This window comes from Sarcophilus harrisii, chromosome 3 (assembly GCF_902635505.1).
Source record: "Sarcophilus harrisii chromosome 3, mSarHar1.11, whole genome shotgun sequence".
Lineage (NCBI taxonomy): Eukaryota > Metazoa > Chordata > Mammalia > Dasyuromorphia > Dasyuridae > Sarcophilus > Sarcophilus harrisii.
The window spans coordinates 82,224,882-82,239,859 of NC_045428.1; the positions used below are offsets into that span (position 1 = coordinate 82,224,882).

The 14,978-nt window shown below is 34.8% G+C and overlaps 1 protein-coding gene across 1 annotated transcript in view; it reads left to right on the top strand.

The window, feature by feature from the left end:
- The window catches only part of MPP4 (membrane palmitoylated protein 4), a 47,414-nt gene that overhangs the window by 12,882 nt on the left and 19,554 nt on the right, over positions 1 to 14,978 (top strand). Inside the window, exons 7-10 of the mRNA XM_031958325.1 lie at positions 581 to 666; positions 2,988 to 3,059; positions 4,728 to 4,924; positions 13,373 to 13,437. Of these exons, the coding sequence (XP_031814185.1) occupies positions 581 to 666; positions 2,988 to 3,059; positions 4,728 to 4,924; positions 13,373 to 13,437 (420 nt within the window). The remainder of the gene's footprint in view (positions 1 to 580; positions 667 to 2,987; positions 3,060 to 4,727; positions 4,925 to 13,372; positions 13,438 to 14,978) is intronic.

Consider the following 14,978-nt stretch of genomic DNA (forward strand, 5'->3'; position numbering starts at 1 on the left):
TTGATCTTGATGATTTCTAAATTCACTTCCAACTTTAAAATCTGTTATCCTATAACCTAGAGGAGAGTGACCTATAGGGTAAAGGGATTAGAAACCATATCAAACAAAGATCAGGTGAGAGAACTGGAAAGACTTGGCTTAGAGAAGAGAAGATGGGAAAGGGAGATGGCATGATATGTGACTTCATGTATTTTAAGGCATTTGACTGGGTTTGGTTTGGTTCCAGAAGACAAAACTAGGAGCAAGTCCTGATAAGGAAAAGTTTCCTGACCATTATTGTTCTCCCCAAGTGGAGTGGCCTCAGGAAATTGTGAATTTTCCTTGATTACTGGAGGACATTAAGCAAAATGTTATAAAGAAAATTCCTTTCCAGGCACAGCTTGGATTAGGCACCTAACCTTCCCACAGCATGCTCTGATGAAATTTATCTTTATGGTAGCCCTTCTTTCCTTCTTTTCACTCCATTTTTGTTTTTAACACTATTCTTTGTACCCCTGAGGGGTTCAGACATCCTTCCCACCGGTAACCCCCACTCACATCTCAATAACACCATCTTTATTTTATGTTTCTCTTTGTCTAGGGCTTCTCTATGCTGGAGACAAATTGGTGGAAGTGAATGGCATTTCAGTGGAGGGACTTGAACCAGAACAAGTGATCCATATCCTGGTATCAAATTTTGCCCTTCCTTCCTTCCTTCCTTCCTTCCTTCCTTCCTTCCTTCCTTCCTTCCTTCCTTCCTTCCTTCCTTCCTTCCTTCCTTCCTTCCTTCCTTCTTTCCTTCCTTCCTTCCTTCCTTCCTTCTTTCCTTCCTTCTTTTCTTCCCTCCTCCCTTCTTCCCTTCCTCCCTCTCTTCCCCCTGAGTTAAATCTCCTTCTGCCTCAGCTTCCTCAACTGTAAATTGGGGACAATAATAACACTTGCCTCCCAGGATTGTTGTGAGGACTAAATGATACTATACATATAAAACTCTCCAAACTTTAACATGCTATCTACATATAATGTTGAGAGTGGCATGACATAGGAAATAGAACATACTGGTGAGTTGTGCTGGATAAAAAAATCCAAAATAAATACAGAAGAGCTATAATAAGTTGGAAAACAAATGACTACTGAATTGAAAACTAAGTTATTTCTTTGAAAAGTTTTTTTTAATGATAAACCTATAAGCTAAACTGATTGAAAAGGAAAATCATCTTAATAAAAATGTTCAGAGTGAAATCACAACATGAAAGAAATAAACAGAATTATTAAAAATTACCATATGCAATTATATCCCTGCAACACTGAAAATTTAAAGGAAAGGATTTTCTGCAAAATATAAAATTACCAAATTAACATAATACCAAATAGAAATTTTATTTCAGAAAAAGAAATTGAATTAGTCATAAAGAAATTATTAAGAAAAAAACTTCTGAATCAAAAGGATTTATAGAATTGTTTCAAACTTTTAAAAATAATTAGTATATATATATATATATATATATATATATATAGCACAAATTATCCTCAAAAATTGAGAAAGAAATATTCTACCAACTTCCTTTTGTGAGATGGTATTAATACATACATAAAACGGGAAAATAAAATAAAGAAAAAATAATCATAATTATAACTAATATTTATTTAGAGCTTCAAGGTATACAAAATGCTTTTTTACATTTTGTTTCATTCACAACAACCCTGTGACATAAATGCTATTATTATCAATATTTTACAGATGGGAAAATTATGGATAAGAAAAATTAAGTGACTTGGACAGGTTCCCCAACTAGTAAATTATTTGATGCTTAAATTCAGGTTCTGTTGACTCCAACTTCTGCTCTTTGTGCCCTTTATAAATCTATAAATAATATCATGATGAATATTGACTCACATTTTTTTTTCAAATCCTAGCAAAAAAAAAAAAAAAAAAAACAACTACAAAAATTTGTCCAGCAAGTAACTCATTATCAGGTTGATTTATATTAGAGTTGCAAACATGGTTCAGTATTAGGAAAACAACTAATATGTTAAAAATCAAAACATCCCAGAACTCATTATTAGATCAATAATGTAGGTTTAAAACCCTTGACAAAGTATAGCATTCATTTATGCTTAAAACCCTATGAAGCAAAGTCATAGCCTCTTTTCTTAGCAGAATAAATAGTATTTCCAAATCCTTAAACTAACCTTATATACAGTGGGGAAATACTAGAAGCTTTCCCAGTAATGCTGCAATAAAGAAAGTATACTTCTTTCCCCTGTTGTTATTTGCTATTAATAGCAATTAAGAAAAAGAAATTAAAGTCATAAAGATAGGCAAAGCAGACAAAAATATTCTCATTTGCTGATGACCTAATAGTTTACTTAGAAAATTCTGAGGAATCACAAAGAAAGTAACAAACATTAGTAGCTTCAGAAGAATAACAGTAAACAAAATAAACGTACAAAAAGCAACATGCTTCTGTTTAGCAATAACGAAATCCAGAATAGAAATTAAAGTCTCATTTAAAATAACCCTAAAAACATAAAATATCTGAGAATCAGTCCCTACCTACATTGGTGGAATTACATAGATAATATCCATATAAATAAATAGAATATTAAGAAAACAACATGCTCCTTAAAAATTTAGAAACAAATTAAATAATTAGAGATTCAGAACTTAGGGTTGAACTATGTCAATATAACAAAAATTACAAAACTACTTAAATTAATTTACACATTTGGTATCATGTCAAATTACTAAGGATATATTTCACAGAGTTAGATAAAATAACAAAAATTATTTAAGGTAGAGCCTGAAACTGTTGTGGTATATGCGAAGAGGTAATATGGAGCATGAGGCATAAGGCCCCCCTAAGACATTGCCCAATAAATGATCTTAGTTAAGTCCTCATGGACAAACCGCCCCTGGGCAATGCTGTGGGAAATAGTATCAGGCTAGGGGGAAACTAAGATCAATCAATTAGAAGTTTATTATAATTTCTCCTCTTGAAATTTTCTAGGCTATGTCTCATGGCACAATCATGTTCAAGGTGGTTCCAGTGTCTGATCGCCCTATTTATAACCAGACAATGGTAAGACTTCAACAAATCATTTCTCCAGATAGCTATGTCACAATAAAGGTTGTCAAATATGATATTGTTAACCAAATTTTATTATCTTGGTCTCTAAACTATGGATAGCTATTGCTGCACAAAGCAGAGACAGGTTTTAGAGATCAAATAGCCATTTAATTATTCACTTTCAGAATGAGGAATATAGTTTGCAAACTGGAAGTTTTCCTGGGCAGGAGACCACCTCCTGTTGCAAGAAGGTAGAGATATTATATACAAATCATAAATGGGAAGAGAGAGGGAAGGTGAATTACAATATAGTAATTTTCAGGGTTTAAGTGGTTTCCCAGGACAAGCCCACAAAGGCAGGATAACATGGGTGTTCTCTAGTCCTATGAGTACAATTCATTTATTTCAATTATTTCAAATACCAAAGTTCATTACTTGATGGGAGTACAGGACCAAAGTTCTATAACTGGAACAGGTTGTAGGTTATAGTGAATTCTTGATTCACTTCACTTAATATACATAGGAGGGCAAGGTCAAGAATTGATTGATCATTTCAAGCTGTGTTGTAACTGACTCCCTAGCCAAAAGAGGCAGCTCTGAGAAATCTAAATGATTAGTTTATTACACAGATCATCTTGATAATTATGAAAATCATAATAATTGTTCCTCAATATCCAATGCCAGTGTTCTTAGCTCCTTGGGTGTAGGAATGATTTCTTTTTGGTCTTGGTAGTCCTACAGTGCAGTGCCTGGTGTGTAGTAGATATTTAATAAATGTTTTTTGAGTGGAATATGACATATTTCTTACTCAGAGACTCATGATATCAGAGGCAAAATGAGGAAATAAATAATAGAAGGAAGAACTCCAGTAATACATTAAGAGAAATGTGCAATTTGGTTAAGCAAAACATCTAGTTGATAGCACTTGGGTGTCATAATACAGTGGGACAATTATACTAATTATAGAATTACTAGATAGTAATCTTCATGCTTTAGAATATTGGTGTGCAGTTAGTTTGTGTTTCAAAAACCATAATCACCAATATTATGGCTGTCATTAGTGATTATTATTAATAACTTTATTTATAGTCATCATCCTGATTTAGAGTTGAATTAGAGATTATGAAGATATAAACCTGCTGTGAGAAACCCTCTGTGAATTTATAAGGGTATTAGAGAGTTTGGGTTCTATTCTAACAAGAATTGTGAATAGAACACTTTCTGTCCTAGAACTACTTCAAAGAATTTGTTTTTACTCCCAGTGATAGAGTTAGCCTAAAGGATAATACTGAAACAGATAAAGTGAGGGTCTCTCAAGAGCTTTTAAGAGGAAGAAAATCTGATTATTCATACTAATTTCAAGGTTTGAATCAAGTGGAATATTAATAGATTAGAGTTGGGTGCTTTTCTTAAAGACCTAGCAAAAAGAGGGGAATCTACTTAAGAGAAGGGTATGTGGGGAGAAGAAGGTAAGAATTTACTTTCATAGCTGTACCATTTCCTGGAAGGAATTCAAAGATTCACCTTCCTTACATGTTAGGAATTTATAATCAGTAATCCCTTTTATGGGGATAGGAGTAAAAGTGGGCAGAGAAAATGGAGAAAATGAGTATAAAGAGGTGAATTGTTTTATTCTTCTCAGTAAAGGTTCTTTTGATGTAATTGTATGCTTTCCACCAGGTTTATGTTCGAACAATGGCCAAGTACTGTCCCTGGCAGGATCCCATTATTCCTTGTGCAGATGCTGGTTTGCCTTTCCAAAAAGGGGAGATCCTCCAGATTGTGGATCGGAATGACTCTCTCTGGTGGCAGGCCAGGAAACTCTCTGACTTTGGTACTTGTGCTGGTCTTGTCCCTTCTAATCACCTTCTGAAGAGGTAGGGGAATTGATTACTTCTAAACGCTAATCACAGCAAAACAGAGGTTTGCTTAAGTTTCTATTGTATTTAAGATAATAGAGGGAAGGAGAGTGAAAGGAAGAGAAGTGGAAAGGAGAGAGAAGGAGAAGAGAAGAAAAGAAAAGAGGAGTGATCTCATGTAGAGATCTCATGGGATGTTTCTATCATCGGTCTAATTTCTGGTCATTGGCTTTGCATGTTCATAAATTCCATTTTGTCACTTCATTTTATGATCAGATCCTGGGAGCTAATTTATATAACCAGAGACTCACAAGAGATAGAATGATAAACTACATTGCCAATTTATGAATTTATATGGTGAAGCAGACTGATAAACTACACTGCCAATTTGTGAATTTACATGGAGAGATTCAATGGGATATTCATGATACCTGATCAGTACAGTTTTCCCTCTCCCTACCCCCAACAGAAAAGTCTGCTTAGGAAGCCTATTTTTATTTATGTCAAATTTTAGCCTGTGAGGAAGTTTTAAGGGACTTTGTTGCAAAGTTTTGATACTTGTGTGCACACTTATAATCCTGTGAAATGAATTGTAATAGCAGGACTGATCAATCAAGGTACCCTATCCCCTGGATTGTGCTGAAGACACAGCAACCAATTCTTTATTTGCCACTCACCTTTTTTTATTATTCATTATGCCATCAAAAGCTTCTATCACTACATTCTTCCCTTCTGATAGACTTATTTATTGAATGAATGGTAAGAAATATGGTGCAGTTTAGAATCAGAGTCTGGGTTTGCTTATTGGCTTTCACCAGTACTACCTATGTGATCCTAGGCAAGTCATGCAAACTAAAGGCTGTGTGACACAATGGAAAAGAGAGCTTGGAGTTCGAGTACTGGTTCTACCACTTACAGTCTGTGAGATCATAGGGACTTCACTTTAAGTAATTTGCTTTTAGTTTCCTAATCCTGATCAGATGAATCTGAAGATCACTTTCAGCTCTAAATCTGTAAAACTGCACTTTACCTCAGTTTCTTATTTGCAAAAAGAGGAGACTGAGTGAGATAATCTCTTAGATCCTTTCCAGCTCTAAATCCTAGGATACAGTGATGATGATGATGATAATATTTGACATTTATGTTCTCAAATACCCACATGGAGCTGTGATCTCATTGAATTACATGTTCTCTTCATTTTGGGATCTCTTTCAGGAGGTGATCGGTGGATTCTTTCCATTTCTCTTTTACCCTTTAGTTCTAGAATATCAAGCCAGTTTTTTTTATTCTTGAAAGATGATGTCCAGGCTCTTTTTTTTTGATTATGACTTTCAAGTAGACCAATAATTTTTAAATTGTCTTTCCTGCATCTATTTTCCAGGTTAGTTGTCTTTCCAATGAGATATTTTACATTTTTTCTATTTTTTTTTACATTTTTTTTGAGGTGTTGTTAGTTTGTTTTATTCTCATAAAGTCATTAGTTTCCATTTACTCAATTCTAATTTTTTTCCTGAAGCAATTGGGGTTAAGTGACTTGCTCAGGGTCATACAGCTAGAAAGTGTTAAGTGTCTGAGATCAGGTTTGAATTTAGGCCCTCCTGCCTTCAGGTCTGGTGTTCTATCCACTGCACCACCTAGATGCCCCTCAATTCTAATTTTTAAGGAATGATTTTCTTCAGTAACCTTTTGTACCTCCTTTCGCAATTGGCCAATTTTGCTTTTTAAGACCTTCTTCTCATTAGCTCTTTGTATTTCCTTTTGCACCACTCTCAATTCTTTTCCTAATTTTTCCTCTCTCTCTCTCTTACTTGATTTTCAAAATTCCTTTTGAGCTCTTTCATAGCCTGAACCAAATTCTTATTTTTCTTGGAAGCTTTGGATGTAGGAGCTTTGATTTTATTTTCTTCTTCTGAGTGTGTTTTGATCTTCCTTCTCCCCATAATAACTTTTAATAGAAACTTTTTCTGCTCAATTTTCTAGCCACTTGGTTTTTAACTCTATGTTAAAGTAGGGCTCTGTTTCCAGGGTGGAGGATGCACCCCAAGCTTCAGGAATTTTATGCAGCTGTTTTCAGAGATCCTTCTAGGGACCTAATTATAAGTCCTCTTTTCTGCCCTGGAACTGTTAGGAATGTCTCGACACCTGTGGATGTAAAATCTAGTGTGCTAAAGCAAGAGAGTCCTGCTTTGCTGGGGCTGGGGCTGAGGTTGGGCTGGTGCAGTCTAGGCTAGTATTGCCTGCTGGACTCCCACCCTAGTGCCACAGCATTTTTCTGCTGACCTGGAAAATGTTCTACTTCATCTGATGCTCTAAAATTTGTTTAGAGTCTTATTTAAAGGAGTTTTGAGCGGTTTGTGGGAGAGGTCAGACAAGTTCCTGCCTTTACTCCATCATCTCAGCTCTGCTTCTGTGTACATGTTCTCTTCAGTGATGCAGATCACGACCAATCCATGCCCACTTGACCTGGGGGCTGCTTGTCCTTATCCTCTTGGGACATCATCACAGGGATGCTCACAAAGGGCTAAAGGCCTTCATTAATTTTTTTTGACCTTGCAAGGAAAATAGTCTGGTAATCCACCTGTTATCCCTTGACCTTGACATCTTGTGACCTCCCTGTTTTGTTCTTCTGTCCTACATTTACCTGATTTTCCTTACATACACATAGAGACATCTTTTATACTCCTATTCTTTTTTAAAGTTCTTTATTTCTATATGTTCAATGCTTATGTATGTATCTTGCCCATAATCACACATAGTCAGTGGACATACTAATCAGTAGTCATGGAACAGCTTAGTGGTACCAAGCCCAAACTTGGAATCAGGAAAAGACAAGTTCAAATCCTACTTCAGATACTAACTGTATAATCCTAGGCAAAAAACTGAACCTCTATCTGCCTCAGTTTCTTCATCTATAAAAGTGGGGATAATAATAGGTTGTTCTAAGGATTAGATGAGATAATATTTGTAAAGAACTTAGCATAGTGCCTGGCATATAATAAGTACTATATAAATGCTTATTTCCTTTCCCTCCCCCACAAAAACCCTCTTTGATTAGCTCATTTCCCCCCCTTTTCACCATCATCTCCTTCCAAGTAGACACATAAAACATACATCTTACTATTCTGTAGTCTAAGGTAAATGGATAAACAGGTCCTTACAAATTTGGACCTAAATATCACCTCTATTTTCTTTTCTTTTTCTTTTTTTTAATATTTATTGACAGAACCCATGCCTGGGTAATTTTTTACATTATCCCTTGCACTCACTTCTGTTCTGATTTTTCCCCTCCCTCCCTCCACCCCTTCCCCCAGATGGCAAGCAGTCCTATACATGTTAAATATGTCACAGTAGATCCTAGATACAATATATGTGTGCAGAACCGAACAGTTCTCTTGTTGCACAGGAAGAATTGGATTCAGAAGGTAAAAATAACCCGGGAAGAAAAACAAAAATGCAAACAGTTTACATTCATTTCCCAGTGTTCTTTCTTTGGGTGTAGCTGCTTCTGTCCATCATTGATCAATTGAAACTGAGTTAGATCTTCTCTTTGTCAAAGAAATCCACTTCTATCAGAATATATCTTCATACAGTATCATAGTTAAAGTATATAATGATCTCCTGGTTCTGCTCATTTCACTTAACATCAGTTCATTTAAGTCTCTCCAAGCTTCTCTGTATTCATCCTGCTGGTCATTTCTTACCACCTCTATTGTCAAGTCTGCAAAAGGATTAATATTAAGTGGTTGATAAGTAATGAATGAATGAATAGCAAATGAAGGATTAGGTGAAGGGCACAGCTGAAAGAACACACAGCAGAATTTTACCATGCTAAATTCTGTGCTGGTTTACTTAAACAACCTATCTTTTTCTCCTTAAAATTTTTTTAATATCAAAAAGCATTTTGCATAAAAGAGAATCTTTGATTTTGTTTTATCCCTGACTCAACAAAAATGGCAAGCCTGTTTGTATTCTTAGAGATCATTTGACCTGGAGGTGATTATAGATTTATAGGATTAGTGCATTAGCCAAGAGATAAACAGAAGGAGGGGTCAAATCCTCATATAACCCATGACATTCTTGAGTCTCTGGCCTCCTGAGGTCTTGGGAATATCTCAATAATAACTCTGGGGCTCATTTTTTGAGATGCTTTAGATTATATAAGAAGATGATAAAAATGCATCATTTTATGGCTTGTGAGTCTTTTCAGGCAATATTGAGCTTGGCAAACAAATTAAATTTCAGATCTGTTTAGCACAGAACACGTTGAATTTACACTATGTGTCATATGACATCATGATATTGTCGTGCTGATAGGGTTCCCAGGGATCATGGTTTTATATGATTATAAGTTTAGAGCCACAAAGGACCTTGATGATCATCAAAACCAATTCCCTGATTTTTAGATGTGGAAACTGAGACAGGGAAGATAAATGATTACCTAAGATCATAAAGCTTCGAAGGTCTCTGCCACAATTAGAGCACAGACCCTCCTTATTTCAAATCCTATACCCTCGCTTCTTTGCCTAGAAAAACATCTTATGACAGGGAAAGAAAAATATGTGTGAATTAAAGTATGTACTTCTCTTCATATTCAGTTTCACTTTCAAGGCTGAAACATACAATGCATTTGGCACACATGTGAAACCTTTGACAAATTTACCTGTGTTTTTCAGTTGTCTGTTCATGTTTTTTCCAAGTCCCTCTTTTCACTCCTTGTTATTCAAGACTGTGTCTTGATTGTTCTATAAAGACTGGCATTTAAGATTTAAAGAAAAAATTTTTTTTCACATAATAGCTTATTTGCTGGATTGATATTCCAGTTGCTGAATCATTAATCTCTGACCTATGCAGTTAATCCTTCTAAATTCAAAGCTATAGATGTTTCTTTGATAGCAGGTAGAAAGAACACTTGTCTCAGAGGACAAAACAGCCCGGGGGGAGGGTAAAGGGGAGGCTGGTGTCCCAGAGAATCAGCAACAGTGGACATGGGGTGTAAAGGTTTAAATCTAATTTCTAACACTTTTTTCTAGTATTCCTAGTTCTTGTCAAATACAGAGCTCATCCTCAAATAGTTTTTATTTTTAGGTTCATCAAACCATGGTTTATTGAATTCATTTGTTTCTGATTCTTGTTTTACACAGTCTGTCCCACTGTTCTATTTTCCCATGTTTTAACCCGTACCAAATAGTTTTCATATATTTTTTAATTTCTTCTTTTATTATGAGCCTAGAAAACACAAACATTTTAATATGCAAAAAACAAAGATGATTGTGTATATAATTATGAACTCCTTTTGCATACAGATTATATTTTTAAATGTATATTAAATGTAATATGACAGCACCCAAACTACCTTCATTTGTTTTTGTCCCCTTCAGAACTTTTTTGTTCTTTTTGAAGAATTTTTAAATGTTTCATTTTTTCTCTTTTCTTCTTTTTTGTATTATTATCATGACAGCTCTCTTCCCACTATCATATCTCCCCTTACCAAAGAGAAGTCTTCCTTTGTAACAAATAAAAAAGAGTTGAGAAAAAAAATTCAAAGCATTAGCTATATATAAAAATTCAATACCTCTGGTACAGTGGTTTTCAAAATATGACCCCAGGATTCTGGGAATCCCCAAGACTGATTCAGGGGGATGAGATCCAAACTATTTTTATAATAATACTAAATGTCTTAATTTCTATTACCATACATATCAATAGACCCTCCCACATAAATAATAGCTCATTGTGGGATGTCTTTATAATTTTTTTAAAATGAAGAACTCCTATTTCTTATGCAGCATGATAATTGTGGAAATATGTATAGAAGAATTGCACATGTTTAATATATATTGAATTACTTGTCACCTAGGGGAGGAGGTGGGGGGAAGAGAGGGAAAAAATTTGGAACTCAAGGATATGCAAGGGTGAATGTTGAAAATTATCCATACATATGTTTTGAAAATGAAAAGCCTTAATAAAAAAATGAAGAGATCCTGAGACCAAAAGGTTTGAGAACCTCTGCTCTAGTCTATATCTTTTCATAGATGCTTTGGGATCCTTCATTTTGTTGTTATGGTATTGGATTGGCCATTACACTAATCAGACTTATTAACTCTTTTAAAATTGTTTTCTTTGCCTTTTGCAAAAAATATTCTTCTGATTCTGCTTATTTCACTATTCTTTGGTTCACACAACATTCTCAGGTTTCTCTAAATCCATGTTACTCATCATTTCTTATGGTGTAATTCCATTACATACATATACTATAATTTGTTTAGCTAATTCTTGAATAATTAACATAGTTTCTAGTTCTTTGCTACTACAAAAGTATTGCTATAAATACATTTGGTTTTATCCATCAAATAATTTTGATGATCACTCCTTCACAATTTAATCTTGAGTTCAAAAAGTCCTAGTCCTCTTTCATTCTTACTTCCCCCCCCCAATTATTTCCCTTTAAGATTCTAGACCTTCTGCTCCTCCAAGAAAATTGTGTATATTTTGTCTCATTCTCTAAAAGTACCTCCTTGAGAATTTAGCTGACAAAGCACTAAGTCTATTGAAATATATAAACATCAGGTTTTTTTGTGGCTTTAGTCTTTATTTTGATCATTGAATGAATTATATCAGTTTTTTGTCTGTTTTAGAGGATTTTCTAAGTGAACTATTATATTATCTACAAATAGGAATAATTTGGTCTCTTCTTTGATGATATTTATGGGTTGAATATTTGAATCTTATTCAAGATTTGATCTTTTACAAATCACTTGATCTCTCATTGTTTTATAAATTATGAGAATAATACTTAATATCAATATAACTCAAAGAAATGTAGGTGAGTCAATACAACACTATTTTTTAAGCGGTATTGAAATCTGTAGTAAGAAAGATAAGCCAAATAAATGATAGAATTTCTATTATGGCCAGGCAGGGTTGGTATATATCTATAATCCATTCTTCTGAAGGAGTGGCTAGTAGATCACCTGAGGCTTCTGAACCAGTAAAGCCAAGCAAATGTCTGCCAATATGGTGTATTACATGGGTGATAATTGCTTTAAAGATATTCTTTCCATTCGTCTCTGATTTTAGGATGCCAGTAATCTTCTCAATCCATTCAGTCACAGCCTTCTCCTTTATTATGGATATGTTTTACCTGAAGTAGACTTCATTTGTAGATATTGCCCTCCTCCTTTAGTTCAATGTGACATTCAGAGTCAAAACTGAAGACTTCTCTATGTTTCCTTGATGTACATTGATAATTTTACACTGATTAAGTCCAAATGACATTTTATGTCACTGGGAGAAGATTCTGCAAGATAAAGAAGCGAATGTCATTCATATCTATCAAGTGATAAATAAGATGTTTTAGTTCAACTCTTTTTCATGATGTAGTGAGTAAAATAGAAGGACCAAGAAGGCAAAGTCCAAGCTTATTTGATTTATTAGCAAAGGCATGGAATTTGTTTTTTTTTTTTTGTTTTTATTTTTATTTAATAGCCTTTTATTTACAGGTTATACATATGGGTAACTTTACAGCATTAACAATTGCCAAACCTCTTGTTCCAGTTTTTCCCTTCCTTCCCCCCATCCCCTCCCCCAGATGGCAGGATGACCAGTAGATGTTAAATATATTAAAATATAACTTAGATACACAATAAGTATACATGACCAAACCGTTATTTTGCTGTACAAAAAGAATCAGACTCTGAAATATTGTACAATTAGCTTGTGAAGGAAATCAAAAATGCAAGTGGGCATAAATATAGGGATTGGGAATTCAATGTAATGGTTTTTAGTCATCTCCCAGAGTTCTTTCTCTGGCCGTAGCTGGTTCAGTTCATTACTGCTCCATTGGAAATGATTTGGTTGATCTCATTGCTGAGGATGGCCAGGTCCATCAGAACTGGTCATCATATAGTATTGTTGTTGAAGTATATAATGATTTCCTGGTCCTGCTCATTTCACTCAGCATCAGTTAGTGTAAGTCTCTCCAGGCCTTTCTGAAATCATCCTGTTGGTCATTTCTTACAGAACAATAATATTCCATAATATTCATATACCACAATTTATTCAGCCATTCTCCAACTGATGGGCATCCACTCAGTTTCCAGTTTCTAGCCACTACAAAGAGGGCAAAGACATGGAATTTGTAAAGAAATTGGATTCAAAAGCCCCAGCAGGTTAAGAATTCTGAAGAAAGCTTTGAAAAGATTTTTATGATAAAAACATATTAATTATTTTTAGATTTAGGACTTTCCAGAGTTTGGGGGATTCCATTGATTGCATGCACCTGCATCCTATAAGGAGTTATTAATGGTACAGTGATGGATAATTTCCTTAAAATGAAATGATTTACAGGAAAATGAAACTTTAACTCAGGAAAACAAACCTTAACTTAAACACCAGTAAAAAGATGTCAGCAGTCATGCAAAATGGAGTAGGTTTGATTCTCTTAGATATGAATTTCTTTTTGCATAGGAAGCAGCGGGAATTCTGGTGGTCTCAACCCTTCCAGCCTCAGACCTACCTCAAATCTACCATATGTAAGCATGGAGTTTTCTTCTCCTTTTCTTGGGGTTGACCTTAACCATAGGTGAAGTATATGGTAATCTACACATGAGTTTACAGGTTTGGTGGAAAGTCTTTCCTTTCTCTTTCCTTTCCCCCAAAATAACTGCCTCACTAAACTCTCAGAAATTCATTTCTTTGGGCTTTTTTGGGTCAGATGATATGGTGGCTAAAGCACTGGAGCTGGAAACAGGAAGACTTGAATTCAAATTAGCCCTCAGACAGTTAGCCCTAGCCATATTAGTTAATTACTAACCATTTCAAGAATGGGGATAATAACAGTGCCAACCTCCCAGAGGTTTTGTACAAATAAAATTAAATGTTTGTAAAGCACTTGGCAGTGTTATATAAACAGTAGCTATTATAATTTCTTTATTTACATCTATTTAAAATTGTGATACTAGATATCCTGTCTCTTTGAATTACTTATTTTAATTTTTTTAATTACCTGCTTCAATCATTTGTGGCCAGTGAGCACTCTGGATGAAGGTAAGAAGTAGTAGTACCTACCAGAAACCTACTGCTGTTTTTTAAAATTCAATTCCATTCAAGTCATTTGATAAGATGTTAGCCCTTTGAGGCAGGGACTATTTCATTTTGATCTTTCTATCCTAGCACAGGGCCTGGCATATAGTAAGTATTTCATAAATGTTTTTAGATTGTATAACAGTCGTTTTGATAAGGCTTGGTGTGACTGTCTTAACGAGAGGTCCAAAGTTCCTAAAGACATTGGGAATTGCTTTCTTCTCCTTTCATTAGCCTTCTTTTTTGTCCTCCCCAAGATGAAAATTCTGCTCTCTAGTCCTGCTCCCCATCTTCCTGAGTCAGGAAGAAATACAACTCCCACAATATTTGGAAATCTAGGTCCTCTAGCAAGAAAGTCAGTCTGTCTTGCCAAAAGATTCCTACAATTGATTGAATTGAACATTTATTTATTGAGTGCCCACTGTACTTCTCGATCTCTGCTCCTGACTAAATGTCACTAATTTTAAATCATAAAAAGACATTTGTGAAATTAACAGATCAAAGCCAATTAACCCCAAAATAGGCAAAATAAAGATACAAAGCATGAATTGAAAGAGAAATTTTTAAAGTCTTTGACATCCTCCTTTACACTTTTACACAACAAATCCTCATAGGGCTTAGAGAAATCAATACTGAGAAGCAAAAGTTCACCAATTATTCCATTACTCAAAAGTATGAATTTAAAAACCATTCCTGTCTTCAATTAACTTATATTCTATTAGTTGCCAATCAGATGTCATTGGAAAGGAGATTGCCATGTTCAGTTGGTAAGCTAGAATGGGGACTGGTCCTGATGAGGTTTGGACTACCATGTGGATGGCTAGGAAATCAGGACTGAGGAACCTTTAATGTGTGAATAACAAAAATCGGTACTTTGTTGTGGCCCATCATAGAATGCATGCAGAAGAATGGTAATTCTTCATTAGAACTCTGAACCAAGAGCCTCAGATCTGTGAATGGTTAACATCCTAAAAGGGTTTCTGATGCCTTT